At 41.2% G+C, this 22032-nt stretch overlaps 1 protein-coding gene across 1 annotated transcript in view; it reads left to right on the forward strand.

Annotated features, from left to right (window-relative positions):
- USP13 (ubiquitin specific peptidase 13) overlaps positions 1-22032 on the forward strand; it is a 53246-nt gene that overhangs the window by 14855 nt on the left and 16359 nt on the right. The window contains exons 4-10 of the mRNA XM_063339037.1: positions 9041-9162; positions 9595-9737; positions 9941-10125; positions 14566-14660; positions 16300-16487; positions 18136-18207; positions 18477-18570. Coding sequence (XP_063195107.1) covers positions 9041-9162; positions 9595-9737; positions 9941-10125; positions 14566-14660; positions 16300-16487; positions 18136-18207; positions 18477-18570 — 899 coding nt within the window. The remainder of the gene's footprint in view (positions 1-9040; positions 9163-9594; positions 9738-9940; positions 10126-14565; positions 14661-16299; positions 16488-18135; positions 18208-18476; positions 18571-22032) is intronic.

Genomic DNA, 22032 nt, shown 5'->3' on the forward strand with positions numbered 1-22032 from the left:
ATGTATACTTGAAACATTTTAATTTAAAGTAGGCCCTCAACTATTCTCAAGCAGCCTAGGGTTTGATGGTATTTTTTGGCTAGTTCTGTCCCTTCTTTCTCTTTGTGATTTCCACAAAGCATCCTTTTGCTAAAATGTTTATCACTACTTAATGTTCAGATATAACAGGGCCTCAGTGTGGCACTGTTCTGCTCAGCGGCTGGTGATAGGAAGGGTTGTTAGCATTTCAAAATTGTTACCTAGGTAAATGTTCCGAAGTGATGTTGTGGTCTCTCCTGTAATGAATGCAACAGAACATATATCATGAGCATCTCTTACCAGTTCTTATTCTGTTATGTCCACAGTTATTCCCTTGCTTCACAGAAAGCCGTTTTCTTACCATGTCCATTTCATCCAATATCCATTGATTCAGATTACCCAGAAAACCTGAGGGCCTCATAAATATGGATGAGGGGAAATGATGTAAAGTCTATATTCTCCCTCCTCCGACCACTTGTGGTATTCCTCTCATTCATCTATTATTTATTCTCTCTGTATTAATAGCAAATAGTGAATTTTTCTTCAGGTAATGAAGAGGTTAAATATTTTCTTTACCACTGCCAAGTCTTATGGCTAAAAGGAAACAATAGCATTGCCTCCCTTTGGAATTGCTTTGATCTGTGGAATGTGTCCCTAAGAGGCCTTTGCAGATTGTGATCGATTTAATTGTTGTTGTTAGTGTCTGGAGTAAGTTTTGCAAGGAGGACTTAGAGAGAAAAAAAGTCTTAAGATGAGTCATAAAGAAATGAAACTTCTCTTGTAGGAAGAGACTGTTAAGTCACAGATGCTGGTCTAAACGCCATTTTTTGTCAGTTTATATTGAAAATAATGTTTGTCACAGGATGCTTGTAAAATAATTGGTTCAGAAACAAAGCTGGCTGCAATGCAGCAATAGTTGTACAGTGTTAGCAATGTGAATGTAAGCAAGAATTACAAAAGCACGGTCAAATTTTATTCTTGCTGATCTACTGCTACGCTTTGAGGCTCCTGTCATTGTGGTATGCCAGCACACAGTGTACGTTGCACAGTATCTCTCATGTGCCGTGTTGGAGTCCTCAAATTCCATCCTTGCACACAAGCATTTTGTTCCCACAGAGCAGATCTGGTGCAGCAGTTCCAAGTGTCCTGGTCCCAGGGAACTTCTGAAGGTGGTGCAGTTTCACTGTGGTGGATTTAGCACGTGGAACTATCACCATTTAATTCAGCACTTCTGGAATCTAATGCACTTTTGAAAATATATCTCATCTGGTCTGTTGTTCTACCGCAGTCCTCTTTGCAGCCCCTGCTGGCTGGGAGTAAAATGGTATCAACTCTCTGCTCTAATCCTTGAGATAGTACTTCCATGCATCCAAATGCTTTGTATCCACTTCTTTGGCTCAGCAAATTTTATTCTTTTTATGTCCATGCTTAAAGAACAAATTATTCCTGTCCTTGTTCATAGCTGAGGAAAGGAAAGCACAGAGATGTCAGCTGATTCGATAATTTTGCATGAGAGAGCAGCAGAGATGGTTAGCAAAATCTGGCATTTTACCTCTTAATCCAACATCTTCCTCATTGGTTTGGAGCTGCTGGACTTCTTAACAGGTTGTTTTAGTTCTGTCTTTCTCATTGTGACCTTGGGCACCTACAGTAGAGGGCTGCACCAAACTGGCTGCTACTAGCCTGTATGTGTATCCTGCCATTTAGGGCTTACCCTGCCAGACAAGCATAGGCAATGATCAATGGGTGACTCGAACATCACTCTGTTTCTAGGTGTCTTTGAATAATTCCCTGAAGGCCCAGAGATATAAGCGTTGTGTACAAAGTCAACCCAGTTTGGGCATTTGTTACATTGCTTCTTATAATCCTCTTTGATGTAAAGCTATTAAAGATACTAAACCCTTTTCAATCTGTGTAGTAATAGGAAAACATCTTTTGGATGCTCACTGGTTACTTTCTAGCACTGCTGCTCTCCAGCAAATGCAACAGAAACACAGACTGGTTGGGTCACTCAATTGAAAGCTTTACCTTTCCCTAAACATTACAAGATCCATAGCAAAGTGTGTGCATGGGCATTAGGTTTTGGGCTTGTTTTGTATTTCTTTTGGACAGGGCTGGAGGGCTGTCAGTGTTCTATGTAATCAGGAAGCATAATATTGTCCATTGAAATGTGTGAACTGCCTTTAATCTAGATTATTTAGGTGTTGCTAGGCAGTCTGGTTATGATAACTGCAGCTCAGGCTGTGCAAGCTTTCAGGGGATTTGGGATGATAGTTAAAGCAGACTGGCTGCATCACAATGCATAGAGTAGTATCCTCACTGCATTATTATCTAGGCTGGCAAGTTTGAAGGTACCTAGTGCTTGTCAATATGCATGGCTATCGCATAAAGAAGTTTTAAATCTGGTCTGTAAAATGGAAAGAAATTCATTGATGGGGCAAGGTGGTAGGTCCCCATGACTTCACAAGGCTCAGATCTTTCAGATAAGAAACAGCTGCACTGTCGTCTTTGGTATGCAACCTCTTGTTTAAATCAGCCACAATATGATAAACGTGATACCAGTTTGGGGGAAAAAAAAAAAAAAAGACATGATGGACCAGGAGAAGTATCATCACTAAATTTAATTTTCATATTAGCCCATCTGTAAGAAAAAGAATGGATCAGAATTGATAGAAAGGCATATAAAGATGACAGAAGAGAAGAGAACCCTTGTGGATTTTCCAAAGTGAAGTAATGGTTCTGGGTCTGCCAAAATGCTCTGGGACTATGTGTTGCAGTCCCCCTATGTATTCAGTGACTTATGTGAATAAGAGCAATTAGATTAACAGAATGTACTATGGTATTCCTTACAAGATCCTGGTCCAAAGGAGTAGTAGAATAAGAAGGAAGATCCTCGTATTGAAGGGATTGGAGGCCCAGTTCTTACAGTAGAGTTACAAGCAGAGCCCCCCTGACCTGTTACTCCCAGGAGTTATCAGCAGCGTCCTCCATAATGCTCTAATTATGAAGAATTAATGCGATAGTAAATGGTCTGGAGAGGGACTGAAAAATGAGGAAATGGAGTTTGCTGGGTGATTTAAAATTATCTAAGAGATTAAATCTAAAAGTGATTTTTAATGTGTTACTGAGTAACTAAACAATAGATGAAATAAATGTTGAAAAATGCTAAGACGACAAGTGCTTTAACTGTATGTGCACAGTGTTGTGGTTTAAATTAGCTATTACTGTTCAGAAAGGTATTTCTGAGAGAGAGATGGTGTGAATGGTGAAAATGTCAGCTCAGTTGTTAGCAGCAGTGAAAGACTCAAGTGGAACATCAGTAGAGCAACATTTTATATTTTGTTCTTTATTACTTTGCTTTATAAATAAGAAGTGAACCTCTCTTTTGAAGAAAGAAACCACAGCTGTGTGTAGTATCTCCCCCTGTGCCTCTTTCTCCAAAACCAACCAGACAATCAAACACAGACACACCACCCACCCCCCGCAAACAAAAAAACCCCGATAGATATTTGGAAGCTGGGAGGTATACACCGAGGGAGGAATCACTGCAGTTTTGCCTTGTTTTGGTACCCTCTTCCTGGGCATCTGTTGATCCATGCCAGAGCCTGGACCTGGCTAAGCAGAGCTGGCAGAGTGGCTGTCATAAAACTTGTCCATAGACAGATGTCCTCTTCCAGATCAGTTACCACAGCAGTATCTGCCAGTGCAGCCAGTTGTCTGAGCTCTGTTTTGAGCAAAGTCAGGGCTAACTTAGCCCATCAATTAAGTGCTTTGAAGTACTCAAATGAACAGCTCTGTCAGCAGATCTGTGAGGATGGTAATTGCTGGTGGGGAGTGTTAGTGAGGAGCAGTACCCACGACACACAGTTGATCTCAGAGAAGGACTCGGAAAGGAAGAGAAAGCATCCACTTAGAAAGTTTGTGAGAACATATAAACTTGCTGAGTTTTTCTTGCATGGCACCTGCCTGCCTAGGGCTGTGAATGCGCTTGTGGCTACCATTTCCAAAGGTAAAGACCATTCATAAAAGTGGCCATACTGGATTTGATCACAGCTCCACTTAACTCTCCTAGATCTCACAGCAGCCAGTAGCAGAGCTCTGTTTTCAGTAAGGATGTTTTTGTTTGGTAAGCTTCTGAAGAAGACTTTTACCACAGTGGTTTAAGTTTATATTTATGTAAGTAAGCATATAGAGTATATATCTGTGAATGGAAAGCTGTGATTTAGAAGGAATTGAGCGTTTCCTGACAATATTTTTAAATTTTAGCCCAGTAAAGTTGTGCATACTCCCCAACGGTGGCAGTGGAACTATTATACCATGAGTTGAAGGTGTTGCTTTCTGGTTTTGCCATCTAAAGTTGAGTTGAGTACGGAATGTTGAGCAGATACCTTACACTAATAGAGTCTTAACAGTTTGCTGGTTTAGGTAGAACTGCAGAAATTAAGCTAGGTTAACAAAGGCTAATGCTGCTAGTAAAATAGTTAAGAATTTGAATTTGTGTTGTTTAACTTTGCTTGTTTAACCCATGACTGTGCCAGAAATCCAAGGGGTGAGGTCTATATCTAGCAATAAGAACAGCGTACTAATGCTTTGGAGGTGTAGCAAGCAATTTGAATGTTATTTGGCAAGTAGTGAATGATCCAAATGATCCTACTAGAAAATTTTGCTTTTCCTTTTGCCAGAAAGGAGAACGTTATGACTCTAAAGTGAATCTTTCTAAATTATTTTTAATTTCTTCTTTTTTATAGTTCATCTGATGAGGTCAGTCTTTTAGATGTGCCTGAAAACCGAACTGAATAGCTTATAGTTTGCAAAGGGCTGCTACTGTGGATCACTATTATTTAGAGGCTTCAGGAGGAAATGATTTGATTTAAAGACTCAGTCTTCTACTTCCAAGTCAATACAAATTTGCCCATTGCTTCAGTGAGAGCCGGATCAAGCCCAGATTCCTAAGATGTCTTTCTAGGGTTTCAAAACTAGTTGCAAGCTCACTAGTCAACATCCTCATTCAATTTGCACGTTTGTATTCCCTTTCATACGCAGACAGACGCATCTATAGGCACAGGAAATCCTGTTTGGGGGTCCTGCCTGGAGTCTCCTTTTGCCACTATTATTAGTGCAGTCTGTTGGTAACTTGTCTAAATCTGATCTGGGCACGTCCATTCCTTTTCTTCCCCTCTGGTGGGTTGGTTTACAGTACTCTGTCTTCCACTTCCAGCTGCTGTTTTCAGTTAGTTCAGAAGCAATGCATTTCTCACCGTCGCTAATGTGATGCCTGTGAGCTGGAGTAAATTTACTCTACTGACCGCTTGCCCAAAATAACGATGTCAGTCGAGCCTCTGTTTTAACATGTGTGCTATTTTGCTTTGCCTGTCGTCCTAGCCTCCCAGCACAACACTTATGACCTACAGACACTTTGTTTTAGTGACCACAGTGTTTAACTGGGGCTCTGAGGAGGCATCGTAAAGCTGTTAGTCCACTAGAAGGGAAACAATGTCATGTGGACATTCACCATCAAGCTGTCAGCTCTTTAAAAACATTACAAACTGGTTCATTGTCTTGTGGCTCAGTCTTAGAACTGAGTAAACCCTTTTTTGCCCAGAGATTCTTCTACTCACAGTGCATCTTGGAAGAACATCCTTGTCCAAGAAACAGCTTTGTATGAAGTATAGCGCTTGAAAGTTCATATTTTTCAGTGCCTTTAGGGTTACAGTAATTTTTGATCATAGAATTGTCTAGGTTGGAAGGAGCCTTTCAGATCATCAAGTCCAGCCATGGATAAAACACTGACAAAACCATCATTATCACACACCATCACCATTGCTTCTCAGCCTTCTGGCTAAGATCAAGTGTAGTGTGTAATCAAATATCCTCCATTTGTAAGTAGATTTCCCCCTGCTCTGCTTTCCTATAGTTACTATTCTTCGTCTCTCAAATTCTACACAATTTATAAAATCCAAGTTTGAAAACTGCCCGCAGACTGCACATGATGCCCCGTGGCTACAGGGTCAGCTTCTGCCCTCATTTAGTGTGGGCTCCATTGCCTTCTGAAGTAATAGTCATCTGTTTTTATTATATCTAAGCTCATGGCTTGCTTAGCCATGTTGGCCCTTGCACAGGCACAGAAAATATGATGCAGGTCGAACTTCTTACTGAACTTAGCAATTCTGGCTCTCAGCACATGCAAGCCAAAATTTTAAAATATGAGTAGTGATTTGGGGGTTTTCAACTGAACACCATTAAGGGGCCTGTCTGCCAGTCAATAAAAGGGATTAGTTTATATGGTCATCTGCTGTATCAAGGGATTTCAGTCAGTGACCTTAGAAGTCCTTTCCGCTCTTACGTACTGGATCTGAACCTTGAGAAACTGAGTGATAATTGCGAAAAAGCACTGGTGGTCCTTTTAGTTCCTATTTAGAGGGAGTACGTGTGTGGAGTGGAAGTGTACTAGCTTTACCTGGTCACCTTCAAAAGTGGAATTGCCAGTTAAATCCTCATGGTTTTTTTTTTTTTTCTTGGAAATTATGAAGCGGTGTGCATCTTTCTTTAAAATAAGAAGTGTGATGCTGCTGTATCAGTGTGTCAGACATCCAGAATGCCACGCTGACAGGACATTGTTTTCTGCTTTTCTGGTAACGTGAACGTTATGAAGTGTGAGAAGGTAAAAAGGAACTTTCCGTCCCTACCCATTGCACACAAAAGGCTGATGCTCCGAAGTGTGTGAAGTCCTTAGATGGCAGCAGATGATTGCTAATAGGATACTCAGTCTTTCATCCCAGGATCACTAGTTCAAATGCAGGTCAGGTCAGTAGCAGTAAAGTCCCTACTGTCTGGCTGATGTCGTTTGACTTGTGAGATGAGCTGAAATGTGTGTCTGAATTTTGAACCCAGGCAGCTGTATCATTGCTGTTTCTGTATAGCGGCTTGAAAGTACTATAAACTTAATGTCAGTATCGTAAGGAAATGAAAATACCAGCAGGTCTTGCTCGTATCTACAGATAACAGCAGCTGATGTGAGCTGTCCTCAGGTTCCCTCTGGTGGCTGAGCGACGTGTGTGACTGCAGGCCCTGGAAGAGGTGTTTGCTGCCTTTAAACCTCTGTTTACATCCACTGAGTTGTTATCCTCTCTGAGGAATCATTGTCATAGTTAGGAGGTGGTCAGTACTTTTAGTTTTGCTATGCTGGCCACCATTGAAGTTCTGGGCATTATGTGAAAATTCTCTGTTTCTTTGCTTCGTAGAGCAAAAGAGCTTACTGTTGCAGACTGCATCTGTTGAGATTCACTACTTTATTGAAACACAGGATTGTAATACAAGCTGGGAAAGAAGACCAGAGTAAAGTGAGGTCACTGGTTATCTCTATTATGCTGCAGAAAGGGAAGGGATTGTTACGAAAATAATGTGATTCAGGGAATTAGTAGTGAAGTAGTATTTTCTTTATAAATGTCATGCTTTCAGTATAAGAAAAAGTTCTTGCTTTTGTGTCTATATGCAGCTAACGAGAAGGGGCTTTTGTTGGTTGCTGCTGAGAAAGAGGTGGTGATGCTGGAAGTCGCTGACAGTGGGTGTTGTCACCCCGCAGGACTAGCTGGTGCAGCAGGTGAGGCAGGAATTGAATGGAAACTGGATTATGTTCCTCTCAAGAGGTGGTTTTTCCAGGTCAAGTTAAAATATCTTTTGATACTTGTTTTATCACTTAGGATGTTGAGGCTGTTACTGCCCACTGGGTAAGTAGAGACCTTAGTTTTCTGAGTCTGGCCTCTGTCATCCTCACCTCTGTCCCAAATATACATTTGAGATTTCAGGCATTCCCAGAGTGCAGTGGTTGCTGCCCATATTCATTTAGTATTGAGCGACTCATTAAGCATATGCAGTTACTTGGAGTGAATAAAAGCCAGCTTTAGCTACTGCTAATGCATCTTCTTTCTTGGTTGAACCTTATTATGTCAGTGACTGACTGGTACATCGGAATACAGCAGATCTGGCATCTCCAGATGGGAGAAGGATCCAGAAAATCCCATCCTTGCCCAGGCTGTTCTTGCAATTGAATCTTGTGAAATGTCTGACACAACAGGCACATGTTTGGTCTTAACTTTCTCAGTTGTCCTGGAAAGCACTGAGCAAGATTTTAATGTAGTCTTGTCACTATGGGATAATTATGTTTTTGATGAAGCTAGAGATAAAAACTCTAGCTGTTTAGTTACTTGTATGCCCGCCTGGCTTCTCCCTGGGTCGACTTATTTCTGGACAAGCATTTTAGCTGATGTTGCTTGATCAAGGCTCATATTTAAGCAAAAAAGTCATCCTTACACTGGAATAAGAGTTTACGTGAACACTATGGAAGGCTTGATCTTCAAAGGAAAGCTTTTTTAGTTAATAAGTGCGTTTTAAATAGATAGTTACACTGATTACAGAGTGGAGTTTGCAAGACGGATAGTGTTGGTGTAACTGTACTGACTATTTGAGACTATGGAGGAGATGCAGGAATGCTACAAGCCATGGACGTCTTCATGGGAGGAAAGGCCACAGGTTGAAGATGCATGGTAGCCATAGCATGTTTCAGCCAGGTCTGGAAAATAAGGGGGGCTGAAACAGAGGTGCGTTATTCCTGCTCTGCAATTTGGGCATGGGTAATGTGACCTGGTCTCCATATTTTATAGCGTTTCAAGATCTTGGGTAAAAGGCACAGCAGTATCACATCCTGATTTTGTCCAAAATGAGCAGAATTTTGTTGGCTGCTTTCCAGAATGTGACGTCTGCAACAGTGCGCTGCTTGGAGAGGGGATAAATAATTCCTGACTGGGGTTGAGATTAAGATGGAAATTCTGGTCGTCAGAACATCCTCTTGCAGATTTCAGTTTAGATTAGGATTTCACAAACATTTCTAGCTGGAAGAAACTATTGACAGTGTCAACTTGCAGGCTGATGCCAGGCAAGCAATGCTTCAGAGTGGTACCCCAGCCACAATTTAGGAACCTTGGTCTCGGGACAGTCTCCTAACATTCCCCATCTTGTTTTTCAGATCTAGAAACCAACAGTGATCTCAACAGTGATGACTTTGAATATGAAGATGAAGCAAAACTTGTTATATTTCCTGATCACTATGAAATCTCATTACCCAATATAGAAGAGTTACCAGCACTGGTCAGTGAGTGTGTGCAAGTGGTGATAGGAATTGTCTCCTGCTTCAGTTTTTATCAAGATGGTGCTTTATTTTCTGATGTGTGGTGCTTGTTTTTACATAAAGAACTTTCTTAACCAGCTATAATAGAAGAGAGCGTCAGTGATTTTTAAAAGTCTGCTTTGTCTTTGTTTCTTGGATTTCCTTTTCCCTCCTGTATTCCTTCTCTTATTATGATGCCAGCTTGTCCCAGGGAAGCTCACATAGTACATGTCGTGCTTACTTCCCTGCTAAAATAATAACAACTGCAGTCTAGAAGATTACATGCATATTTAAGTATATAAATAGTTTTACTGATATCCAGTTCTGTATGTGGTTAGCAATGGGCTGAATGCCAAGTTCTGTCCAGTCACTGAATCCTGTTAGGTTTTGATTGACATTCATTTGTCTTCCAGGTGACGATAGCTTGTGACGCACTCCTCAGCGCAAAATCACCCTACAGGAAGCAGGACCCTGACTCCTGGGAAGAAGAGCTACAGGCATCTAAACATGCCAAAACACTTGTACAGTTAGACAATGGTGTTAGAATTCCCCCCAGGTGAGGGTAGTAAGGTTTGTTCATTGTAGGCTCTCTAATACAGTCCAGAGTAACAGAACTAAAGCCAGCAACTGAGACGACAATTCTCTCTTGCATGACTCCAGGCTGGGTGTGTATGTTTGGTTTGACCTACCATAAGTGGAAATAAAGGACCGGTTCCTGCCTTACTTATTTCTGTCCTTCCTTCCTGTTTTCTCTTACAGCGGCTGGAAATGCTCAAAATGTGACCTGCGGGAGAATCTGTGGCTAAACCTGACAGATGGTTCAGTGCTGTGTGGGAAGTGGTTCTTCGATGGCAGTGGGGGCAATGGGCACGCAATAGAGCACTACAAGGAGACGGGTTATCCCCTGGCAGTGAAGTTGGGAACTATCACTCCTGATGGAGCAGGTCAGCCACCTGGCAGGTTCTGAGATGGGGTATCTTTTGTGCATGAGACTAAGGGTGTCTAATAAGACTGTTTATTACCAAATGGGTTTATGCTTCTAGTACAAATGTTTGAGAAACCGATAAAGGAAAGAAAACCCTGTGAGTCTGCGAATCTTGATTGGGGCTGGGAAGAGTGACACGCACTCCATTTGGAGAAGCCCCTTACCTTTTTTATCTGCTCTTTTTCTCCTGTTTTATATTTTGTGTAAATAGTTTTTTGAGTTCGTATAATAGTAGATTTATGATAGAAGAATGGTATTATTTTGAAACAGCAGAATCCGGAGAAGTGGTATTTTTCAGTTCTGCTACATTTGCTAGGGCAAGTGGTTCAGTCTTATGTAATATAAAACAATTACAGGGTAATGATTTTTGAAGTCAGAAAAGTCTGTTCTTATCAGCATGTATGCTTTTTCATCATAATGGAAACTGTACTATTTTTCCTTATTGTTTTGGTAACGTTTTGTTCAGTCTAATGAATGCTCATCTTCATGGGTGCTGTGATGCTCATTTGTAAAACGCCTGTTGATCTTAAGAGGGGAAAAGAGCTGTAGATGTATTCTTGTTTGCCTATTCTCTGAGTGTGATGTTCTGCATTGTTGCTGTGGAGAGGATTATGGTGTGAGAGGATTAGATGGAGTAAAAACATGAGAAGCTGAAAAAGTCATAAGCTTTTGCTGCAGCTGTACAGAGAAATAAAAAACGGAAGAACACATAGCATGATTATATTTTGGTTTTAGTGCTTATGACCACATGGATGAAAAATAGCTGTTTAGAGCAGCCCCTTGTTTTAACACAGATCAGTTGAGAGTTTTTTATCTTTAAGTCCTATTCAGCATCAGGGAAAGGAGACTGTAGTCAGATTCAACCAGCTGTGCCACAGAAACACTGAGCAAAATTCATTCTGTTCTTTCCCAGATGGAATATTGTTTCCTTGCATGAGCCTGGTCTCAAATGATTTCTATCCGAGTCTCTCAGTTATTGAAGTTGTTTAGGATTTGCCCGGTTTCAAATGCATCTAAAAAATAAACAGAATATTCTTTAGTGTTTTTTTCAATATTTTTTTCTTTTCGTTCTCATCTTCAGCAGCAGTGCTTGTTTCCTTATGGCTGCTGTCCTTCTGCCTTCCACTGATCAGCTGCTTCCTCTCTTAGGTGGCCTTTGGGATAACAAAGGACAGGCTGTCATCCTTCCCTGTGAATGAGGGGCACCAGCTGTTCCCTGCAGATCTTTGTTCTTCTGGATGACGTTTTCCTGGTTTCCCTATAGAAAAGACTTCCCTCCCCCAACCCTCCTTGTTTCCTTTTCAGGAATTATTCTCTCTCTGATCTATATTGCAGTGGTAATCATAACCTCTCGATAGGGCTAGATGACAAATGAGCTTCAGGAAAGAGGGTCTGTGGCTGATTGTGACGCAGTCTGTCTGGTTTCTGCTTCCCTGGGCTGGAGGTGAAGAAGTGATGGTAGAGGAGTAATAAGCATTAGTCCCTCTGCTGACATAACTTATTCCTTTTTCACATCAGTAAGAAGGAGAAAGAGGTGGTGCCTGAATTCCACTTATACTTACCCTACATGTACACAGAGGGAGCAGAGGAGATCTCCTTGTCTTCTCTTGAGAAATCTGTGTTGAATACATCATGAAAGATTTCTGGGGCATTAGCCCCATTTTGTAGCATTCTGTCACCAAACAGATCTGGGATCGGGGCAGAAATTGAACAAATCTTCTGTCTTGCACTCTTGGACAGGATGCACAAGAGAGTCAGAAAAGTTGCTTGCTTCAATAGGTTGAGTGCTACTCAGCAGACTGCGCTGCCTGCTGCCTCTCTCGACCATACCTTTAGATTTCAAATTATTGTGAGGTTGTGTGTTTGAAACTGGTTTGAGGAATGGAGTGGGGGTTTGGCAGTGGGAAACCCTGTCTGACAGGTACTTGAATGAGTTGCTTTGTGGCTGCCAGTCTCAGCAATTGCAAGATACTTCTTTGCGGGATGCCGAGCAACTTGTTTCTTCAGGGACAGGGTTGCCATTGCCTATTATGCTTTAAGTAGGAAGGAGTGATGTTACACAGCCAGAACAGGTGTAAATCTTGAGCTGTGGAAGAAAAGGAACTACAGGTAGCATTGTCATCTTTCTTTTCTTACCATAATATGAGTAATAATGATTAATCTCTGTTTAATAATATTGTGTTGTCTGTCTCAGATTTTTCTTGGGTTTGTTTGTTTGTTTGTTTGTTTTTTCCCCCCTTATTCCTTCCTTTTTCCCCTTTCTCGTTCTAATGATACCAGCTTTTGTGTGTCACCTTTGCTGACTTGTCTACATTTCTTATCTACTGGAGTCCATATGACAGCACTACAGACCTGTGTTTGGGGGCTCTCGTCTTCTTTCTTTCATTTACTGCTCTTTGATTTTTTCGAAGTAAGTGAATTCTGTCTCTCCCATGAAATTAAGTTTGCTACACAGCAGAAAGAACTAAAATGTGTGACACGAACTGGGCTTGAGCAAAAGATTAATGTGTCTTGCGTTCCATTTCTGCTGCTCTGGGACAGTAGTCCCTGGTGGCTGCTCTCTCTTCACTCGCCAGAGCTGAGAAAAACAAAATCAAAGCTTCCACATTGAAAGTAGTCACCCAAGATTAGTTGATGTGTAATCTCATTCCATTAGGTGTTTGAACTTTACAGGATCTTTTGGCTGTGCTGTGACCTCACCAGAAGACTATGGGAATGTTGTGATCTCGTGTGTGTGGATGAACAGTCATGTCATCTGGGCATGCTTGCTACCACACAGTGGAATTCCAGCAGATGGGCAGCTACAGTCACACACATGCCAGAGAGGTCATCGGGACCAATGTTAATAGAGGGTCTGATGGCTAATCAGCAGCTGGCAGCACGACTCAAAAGCCCAGTTCCCTGTTTTGAGGCAGTTAATGTTTTTCATAGGGCTGGTAAATTTTAAAAGTTGCATTAAGTCTTTGAGTTCTTGGCTAACCTTCAACCTATTGATGGTCCCTTGCAACCTACACAATTGTACAATTCTCTCATTTCAGTGTGGGTTTGGTACTAGCAGACTTCAAGTAGCCTGCCTTGTTGTTAAAGTCTCATGTTGGGGATGGGCTAAATCAGACCCAGGGTCTGTAGTTGAAAAGTCAGGACCTTTCAGAAGTGGTATTTGTGCTGTGAACATCCTTCCTCTGGGTTCCTGCTCTCTTCTCCTGAGTTTGTTTCATCTTTCTCCTGGCTAAGTTTTCTCTGTCAGCCTAGATCTGGTCATATGGGGCAAGGTCACTGTGAGAAACTGCTGGGCATGAAGGAAACTTGGCTGAGGGAAGTGCAGGCAGAGTAGCAGAGGGATTCTGGGGTTCGATATGAGTAGAGACCAAAGCAGGGGAGTAGTCATTCACTACAGAGGAAGAGGCCAGAGAAGAGAAAAGATGGAAGGCCTGTTCAAGTCTTACTAGTGCGTGTCTTATCACTTATATCCTTTTATCATGCCTGCAGCTTTATTCTTCTTGGTTCAAGTAGGTGAAACCTGCTCTGGGCTCAGCGTGGTAAACACTAAAAATGTTTTTTTTTCTCTCAACCATTTTGTCCTTCTGTTGTATTTATTAAACTTGGTTTCATAATGAAAGTATCATCACTAGATATATTGCTTCGCTCCACAGTTTGAACTTTGCCCTGCCTAAACGTTTGTGGGCTTTTACTTAAGGCCGTAAGGACCCATCATAGAGCTAGAACTGAAACCTAGATCTGCCATGCAATAAAGCAAGACACCTCAGTCATGAAATCAGCCATTCTCCATAACCACAAGATTAATCTTCGAAGTCCAATCCAATGGTGTCCAACGCAATAAACACGTCTTCATTTCTAATAAAGTTTTTCTCAGTTCTCCCTCCATCTCTGTGGGAAAAGGGCATAAGTGGATTCCTTAAACTGTGCTAGAAATTAAAATACCATTTGCGGTAGTCAGTTCGCCCCATATACTCGCAGTTTTAATGCGTCTGCTTGTATCTAGTAGCTCCCCAAAAATTCAGAATCTTTTGTTGCTGTGTTCAAAATGAGGACTGGCCACGTATCTGAGAATTTTGCCACCCCACTCTTTGTTTTCACTACAAATTTCTTATTTGGGAGGGGGGGAATACTATGATCACTATAATATTCTTAGGTTTTAATACTGTGAGGACATGTAATTTCTTTTGAGGAGAGTAGTTGAGGTGATTGTGTTGAGAACATTTATGATATTTACTGAGGTCTGTGGATGTGCGTTTTTCTGCTGGTCGTAACTAAACTTAGAGAATGCGATTAAGGCATCTTGCATAGTCAGTCATGTACTGAGAATGCAATGTTGGTAAACAAAGACAAGGGGTAATATTTGATACTACAGCTCATCTGTTTCTCTCTGCTTTTGTAGATGTCTATTCCTTTGATGAAGAGGAGCCGGTTTTAGATCCTCATATAGCAAAACATTTGGCACACTTTGGAATTGATATGCTGCAGATGCAAGTGGTAGGAAATCCATCTTTTATTTAGTTTGTTGTTTACTTGTTGTTTAGTTGGGGATGGGAGAGAAACAGGAGAAGAATGATACTTGTAGCTTACATTTGTGTCATTCCTTCAGACTGTTATGATAGTATTTAGTTTTGTAAAGTTCAGCCAGCCAGTTCATGTTTTATTTTCTGAGGTCTGAGATGAGCGGATCATTACTCTCCAATCCGAAAATCGCCTTCCAAAAGAGTTCCTTTGTAGTCTTTAACTTACACATTTCACTTCTCATGTGTTGTATACGATTTTCCTTCAAGATGAAAAACCTCATTCAGTTAGAGAATAATATCTAGAATATTTAATTACAGTGTGTGAAGGAAAGCCTATTGCATGTGTAAACGGATACAAATCTTAAGCAAAAGATCTTAAGCAATCGATAAGTAAAAAAGTGGTTGAAAGGTTCTTTATGGAAAGTTATAAATTTCAGTTTAGGTCTTGTTAGTAAATACATTACAAAATGAAGAAATACCTTGTCTCAAGTCTAGAAAACAGCATGGTCTGTGGTGTGGTATGCTAGAAAGGGACTGCGGCAAAAAGGGTCCTGTTCCTGAACATGTTGCTGGTCTGTGTTAGTAAAGAATTCCTTTTAATAATTTGTGTCTTAGTGGGTGCTGATTCCAGTTCTGTTTAAATCATCTAAGAAGTCTGAATGGATTATGTTTGTAAAGGCAGGTGGCTTTGTTTTTATTTTTATTTTTTCACTGAAGCACATAGCCTAGTATCACTACCTGAGAACCTGAACATGAAAACTGTTAAAAAAGAACAAACGTGGTACTGGTTTAGTGTATTTAATTGCCCAAAGGGAGAGAAAACTAATAATAACTGTAAAATGATAGAGAAGAGTCAAACTGCAGTTTCAAAAGCCTTCATGGTGCTAGTATTTTTGGTATGCTAATTTCCTTGTCAATATAATGAATAAAAAGTGTCTTTTATCCAGCGATCTTTCTGGAAAACCTCTTTTACTCAGCAACCTTGAAAACTTAGTCTCAGCTGTTGCAAAGTTTTGCCTCCAGTTTTCAGACCCGTCTGAAAAATTCTTAGTGAAGTGGTGAAGCAGTGCTAGCGGTAAAGGACACTGCAGTGACCTGCACATACAAACTGTGAACGAGCTGTGGATCCAAAAGCTGAAAGCTGAGCTCTAAAGGGGAGAAACTTTAGCATTGCACATTTTGGCTTTTCCCATTTGAAAGAAGGGAAGAGTTCTTGGATCTGCAGCTTTTCATCTGGTTTGTTTGCTAGTGCCAGCTTCTACAGCAGCAGCTACTCCTGGCCATTACAAATAGAATGTGAAACCTGAAAAAATGCAGATGCTGATGCTTGAGGTCACAGCCCTGAGAGAAGTGAAGCTCCCAGCTGGGACTGAGGTCACAACTAGGAACGCTCAAAAGAGCCTGTGGTCTGTGGTAAAGAGCTAAAAGGTATATTGGAAGAACAAGCTGCTAGCCGTCTGACCCTGATCTTCTCCTGTACGTGCAGGGCTTACCTCCTTTTGCCTATTGGTTTGACTTTTCTAGAGTATAGAACACAAAGTTGGTGATGATGATAGTGGAAGCATAATTGTTGTAGAACTAAAACAGATTAAAAAAGATCTTGTTGCTTTCAGACAGAGAATGGGCTAAGAGATAATGATATAAAACCAAGAGTCTCTGAATGGGAAGTGATTCAAGAAGCTGGTGTGAAACTCAAGCCCATGTACGGCCCAGGATACACTGGCATGAAGAACCTGGGAAATAGCTGCTACCTCAATGCTGTCATGCAAGCCATTTTCAGCATCCCAGAGTTCCAGCGAGCGTAAGTAGCTTCAGACTCGTTCTTGTCACTAGCTGCTGCATTCCTCAATCTCTTGTTTTTCTAAGCACAATGGTATTTTGTCTCACCTAAACAAGTCTCTTTCAGTCAGTTCAGTGGCCGCTTAGAGGATTTAGTGATTATATTGTTCTCTTCTGGAAAAGGTTGGAACGCAAAATCCAACCTGCCTTTGAAATCAGAACTTACTTAATTTCAGTGGTGGGAAATCGTATGCTACCTTGCAAACTTGATTGTTCTGCCTCTGCTTTTTATATACATACATACCTATCTCTATCTCAGTATCATCAGTGTCACATTAGGGTTTTTTGTACTGGCCCATGCCTTCATACAGCTGCAGGAATCATTCTATTGCTCCAGTGTCATTTGTGCAAAAAACTGTACCGGCACAAACATGTTAATATTGATCCGTGGTAGTGAAAAGCAATGCACCTTTTGCATGCAGGTCTGGCTAAGAAGAGGGGAAACTATCAGAGGCATTATTTGAATTAAAAGTCTCATTAAAAAAAAAAAATCTCATTTCACAGAAAGGGTAGTGTGAGTATATTCTTCCACTGAATAATTAAAAGAGTAAAAGGACAAAAGCGCAACAGAAGAATATGAAATATTCCTGACTGATCAAAAATGAACACATCACTCCAAGGAGAGAAGCCTTTGTATAAAGGACAGTCTATGGTTTGCAATAAAATTCAGAGTGCTCTTTTATTCCACAGCAGTAATAGTGTGTGCGCTGGAAGTAAGGCTTTTAGATTTTGGAAAGCCTCCCAGGTTTTCATGTAGCACTTGCCTTCTGGAGAAGAAGAGTGAGAAAACTTGTATTTGTTTGCTCTGTTAGCCATATGGAGTGCAGCCTGTAGATTCATTAGGTGCCAGCTTTTCTACCTCCATGTTTGAAAAATATCAAAATGGACTTTACTAAGGGAGGTTGTTTTCCACAGCCTGGTCCTAGAGTTACCTAGAGCACTTAGTATCAACAAAGTAATGGAGATCTTTGATCAAAGAGGGACCAGGCAGAAATTAGATGTGTTCTTTCAACATGGCCGTACCTACCTAGCCTGTTTTTATTCTTGTGGTTAAAGGAAGCAGTGCTCCGGTAGAGTGCTATTAAATACTTCTCATTCCAACAAACTGGCTAGAACAATGCATACCTCAGTGTTTATTGTCAGGAGTTAGCCTTTGTTTCTCTGAAGAAACTCAGTAGAAACATTCTTTTTACACTCTTATCTTTGGTCCTGATACAAATTTGGAATTTATTTGGCGACGCTGCCTAGGAGTAGAAAGTACATTGGTTCTCAGCCCAGCCCTATGGTTTTGAGCAGCACCGTCCTGCAGCTATTTCAAGATCAAGAAACAGAATTTAAGTTCTGGGTGAACACCACCACCATATCCTTTATAGCTAGAAGCTTCTAAGCAAAACTCAAGTGTCATTTCCTCATTTCTTTACTATTATTTTTCCACGATGGAAGCACTCACCAGAGATAGATTAAGTCATTGCTATGATGCAAAATGTGACTTGTTAGCCCAGAGGAAGCCTGCTGATGTATCACTGCTGAGGGCTGAGGATCTGTTAGGATGTTCTTGAGTAAATCTAGCTGTGATATTTGAATGTTTCTGCTTTGTTCTGGTTGCCCAGGTATGTGGGAAACCTTCCACGAATATTTGACTACTCTCCTCTTGATCCAACACAAGATTTCAACACTCAGATGTAAGTGACACTTCTCAATGGTTTACTTGGTCAAGTTAAATAGAATCTAAATAATTTAATGGCAGGGCAAATGAACACCCCTGCATGGGTTTGAAAGTGAGATATGGCACAAGGTGGAATGGTAAGATTTGCCTACTTAATTGCAGGTAATGTTGTTTCATCAGGGGGTCAAAGACAGTAAACTTCTTTTTTGCTTGGAATAAAAATCTTCTCCTCTTTTCTGTTTTTCTCACATGTTTGTTTCCACCCCGCCACTTTCTTCCCTACAGGGCTAAATTGGGACACGGCCTCCTTTCAGGCCAGTACTCTAAGCCACCCATGAAATCTGAGCTTATTGAGCAGGTGATGAAAGAAGAACACAAGGTATTTGACTGAGTTTGTGCAGCCTGGTAACTAGGTAAAAGTGATATCCTGAGAAAAGGGAACAGGTGCCGGGCATTGAAGAACACGTGTGGATCCAGCATGGGATGCTTAGCAAGGTGGAATGTGCAGGATTCTAGTCAGGAATATATTAGTCAGGGGCTATTTGTGCAAAGCATTAAAACAACCATTGGTTCTGCTAATAAAGTATTCTGCTGCTCCAGTGATGAGTGCAAAAGTTCATAGAATTTGCAACTTATCCTCTTTGAGGAACAAAAAAACCCCAAAGAGCTATTAGAGTCCTCAGTATTTGGAAGCAAACTTCTAAACCTTCTTTAAATTTGAGAAAGAAGTATAAAGAGCTAAAGAGTTGTTTCCAGAAAGTGTCTGACGATATTCCACCTGATTTCAGGAGAAATTCAGGACAAATCAGGTCTAGGTAATACAAGATTAAGTGGTGCTGGAGGCTTTCATGTAGATGAAGGAGGGGCCATGCAGAGCCATAGAATCATAGAATAGTTTGGGTTGGAAGGGACCTTTAAAGGTCATCTAGTCCAACCTCCCTGCCACAAGCAGGGAGATCGTCAACTAGACCAGGTTGCTCAGAGCCCCGTCCAACCTGACCTGGAATGTTTCCAGGAACGGGGCATCTACTGCCTCTCTGGGCAACCTGTTCTGGTGTTTCACCACCCTTACTGTAAAAAATGTCTTCCTTATATCTAGTCTAAATCTTCCCTCTTTTAGTTTAAAGCTACTACCCCTTGTCCTATCGCAACAGAGCCTGATAAAAAGTTTGTCCCCATCTTTCCTGTAGTCACCCTTTAGGTATTGGAAGGGGCTCTAAGGTCTTCCCAGAGCCTTCTCTTCTCCAGGCTGAACAACCCCAGCTCTCTCAGTCTGTCCTCATAGGAGAGGTGCTCCAGCCCTCTGAGCACCTTTGTGGCCTTCTCTGGACCTACTCCAACACATCCATGTCTTTCCTGTGTTGAGGGCTGGATGCAGTACTCCAGGTGGAGTCTCACCAGAGTGGAGTAGAGGGGCAGAATCCCCTCCTCTGTCCTGCTGGCCACGCTTCTTCTGATGCAGCCCAGGATGCAGTTGGCTTTATGGGCTGCAAGCACACATAGAATCATTGTCAGCTCATGTCCAGCTTTTCATCCACTGGTACCCCCCAAGTCCTTCTCAGCAGGGCTGCTCTCAGTCCTTTCATTCCCCAGCCTGTATTGATACAGGACCCTGCACTTGGCTTTGTTGAACCTCATGAGGTTCACGTAGGCCCGCTTCTCGAGCCTGTCCTGATCCTTCTGGATGGCATCCTGTCCCTCAGGCGTGTCGCCGCACCACTCAGCTTTGTGGCAGTGGGATCTATCCTGGAAACACAGTAGTATGTGAGGTTTTGGATATAAACTGAAACTCCAATTGCTGGGCAACCTGGGGAGAACAGTGTGTATATCCTGATTTGTAATAATTCACAATAGAAAAAAACCTTGGAATCAGCTTTCTCAGAATAGGCAATTTCAGAACAAAGGTATTCTGAGGGGCAAGTACCATAAGCTAACATGCTAGACACAATGGAGAGGGGGATGAGATAACCTTTTTTCCCATGTTTATGTAATACAGAATTTTATTTGTCATAGTGAATGTTTTGTCTTAAGCAAAATATTAGTTACTGGGACAATGTTACCTACCCAAGGAAATCTGTTATTTTACATTTGGGTTGCTATTCAAACTGTCTACCTCAAAACATCTTGTATAGAGTGATGCTGGGAAAACTGGACCTAGAATATATTTGTGTCCCCACCAACCTCTGTTAATGTGACCCCAAGCAGCACAGGGAGTGAAACCACAGACTCCATAGATGGGATATTTAGAAATGAAAGGTCAACTGGTAACGAGTACTGAAAATACGACCTGTAGAAAAGAGCTGTCTTTATGGAGAAAGAATCTGATACTAAGTTGTAGTTTTATACACAGTAGAAGTCACGCATGCTGTTGTCACAGAAGCATGGCGATAGTTTCCATGGAAACAGATATTTTCCTCTACCTTCGTCTATCAGCTATTGATATAGGAATTTCTCCTTCTGAAATCAGAACGCCAAGGAGATTTTGGACAAAGATAGAGCAGCCAGTATGGCGTAGTTTGCATGATCTGAAAGTCTTGTGTCTCCTGCGTAATTGCTTTGTACAGTAGCTACTGATTGTTTTGGAACGACAAATGAATCCTGCTTGTTTCCTTTAAATACAGTTTACAACTTAACACCACATCACTGTGACTAAGGAATAGTGGAATAGATTTCAACAAACTCCTCACATTAAATTCTGTATACTGACTGACCTGCTTTCTTCGACACATACAGAATACGAATAATGTGCTGGAAGTTCAGGGACTTGAAGCCTTCAAATAAAGCTACACCTCCACGTTTAGCCCGGCAGCCACTACTAGCAGTGAGATATTGAGAGCTTTTTAATGACAGATGCTATAAAACTCTGTCAGGCAGTAGTAGCCATCTACTGGCATTTAACAATAGTTGTGTTATTCGTAAGTTCAGTTTAATAAGGTTGAAGTTACATGTATTAGGTGAGTTCTTTATCAAGCAATTCATAGCACGTATAAGGCTTTGAAACAGCTTTTAGTGCTTTTGTTCCTTGTTGTATTGAAGATTTATTTAGAAAAAGAAAAAAAGTATAGATATTTTCTCTGTTCCCTCGCTCTAAGCATACAAATCTATGCTTTGTCGGTTTGGGGGTGCTTTTTTTGTTTGGTGTCTTCCCCCCACATCATACTGGTGTACATACAGATAGTATTTTATCATCCAGAGAGTTGTACTGACATTTATAATACATCATTTTCAAGTGCTTCTGCTTTGTGTCTATAAAATCAATTATTAATTTTATTTTTATTCCTTTACCTGTCCCCACCCCCCCACCTCCTACATGCAAATAGGTTCTCTAGCTTTCTGGGTCTTTGGAATTCATCCAAAGTTTTGGGGAGTTGTTGCCTGTAAAAGCATTCATATGAGATCTGCAGTGGTCCAGCACAGTCTATATTTAGCTAAACTGTTTTGCAACTGTTGATGGGGAAAGTGTGCTGGGTATTCTATAAATATTCATGGTACTGGGGACCTAAAATTTTTCACCACAGGAGTTTAATCTGGAAATGGCAGTAGTTTTCTTGGACTCATTTTAACATTAAAAACAGGCTGAAAGCCTAAAGGGTCATCAGCTAGGGCTTGATTTTCTGTTTAGAGCTTTGCCATTTCTTCTCTTATTTTTCTTGTCCTTGAGATGGAAAGGGTTTAGAGGGCAAGATCCGATCCTCTTCTATAGACTACCACACATGGCATGTTTCTCTTCTCCCTGCTGAAATGGCTGAGTAGAAAGTGTATAGATGGAAACAAGGCTTAATTCCAAACTCATTGCATTATACATTAGGGCAAATGTGCCACCTTGACGTATTCTTGCTTC

Source organism: Chroicocephalus ridibundus, chromosome 6 (assembly GCF_963924245.1).
Source record: "Chroicocephalus ridibundus chromosome 6, bChrRid1.1, whole genome shotgun sequence".
NCBI lineage: Eukaryota > Metazoa > Chordata > Aves > Charadriiformes > Laridae > Chroicocephalus > Chroicocephalus ridibundus.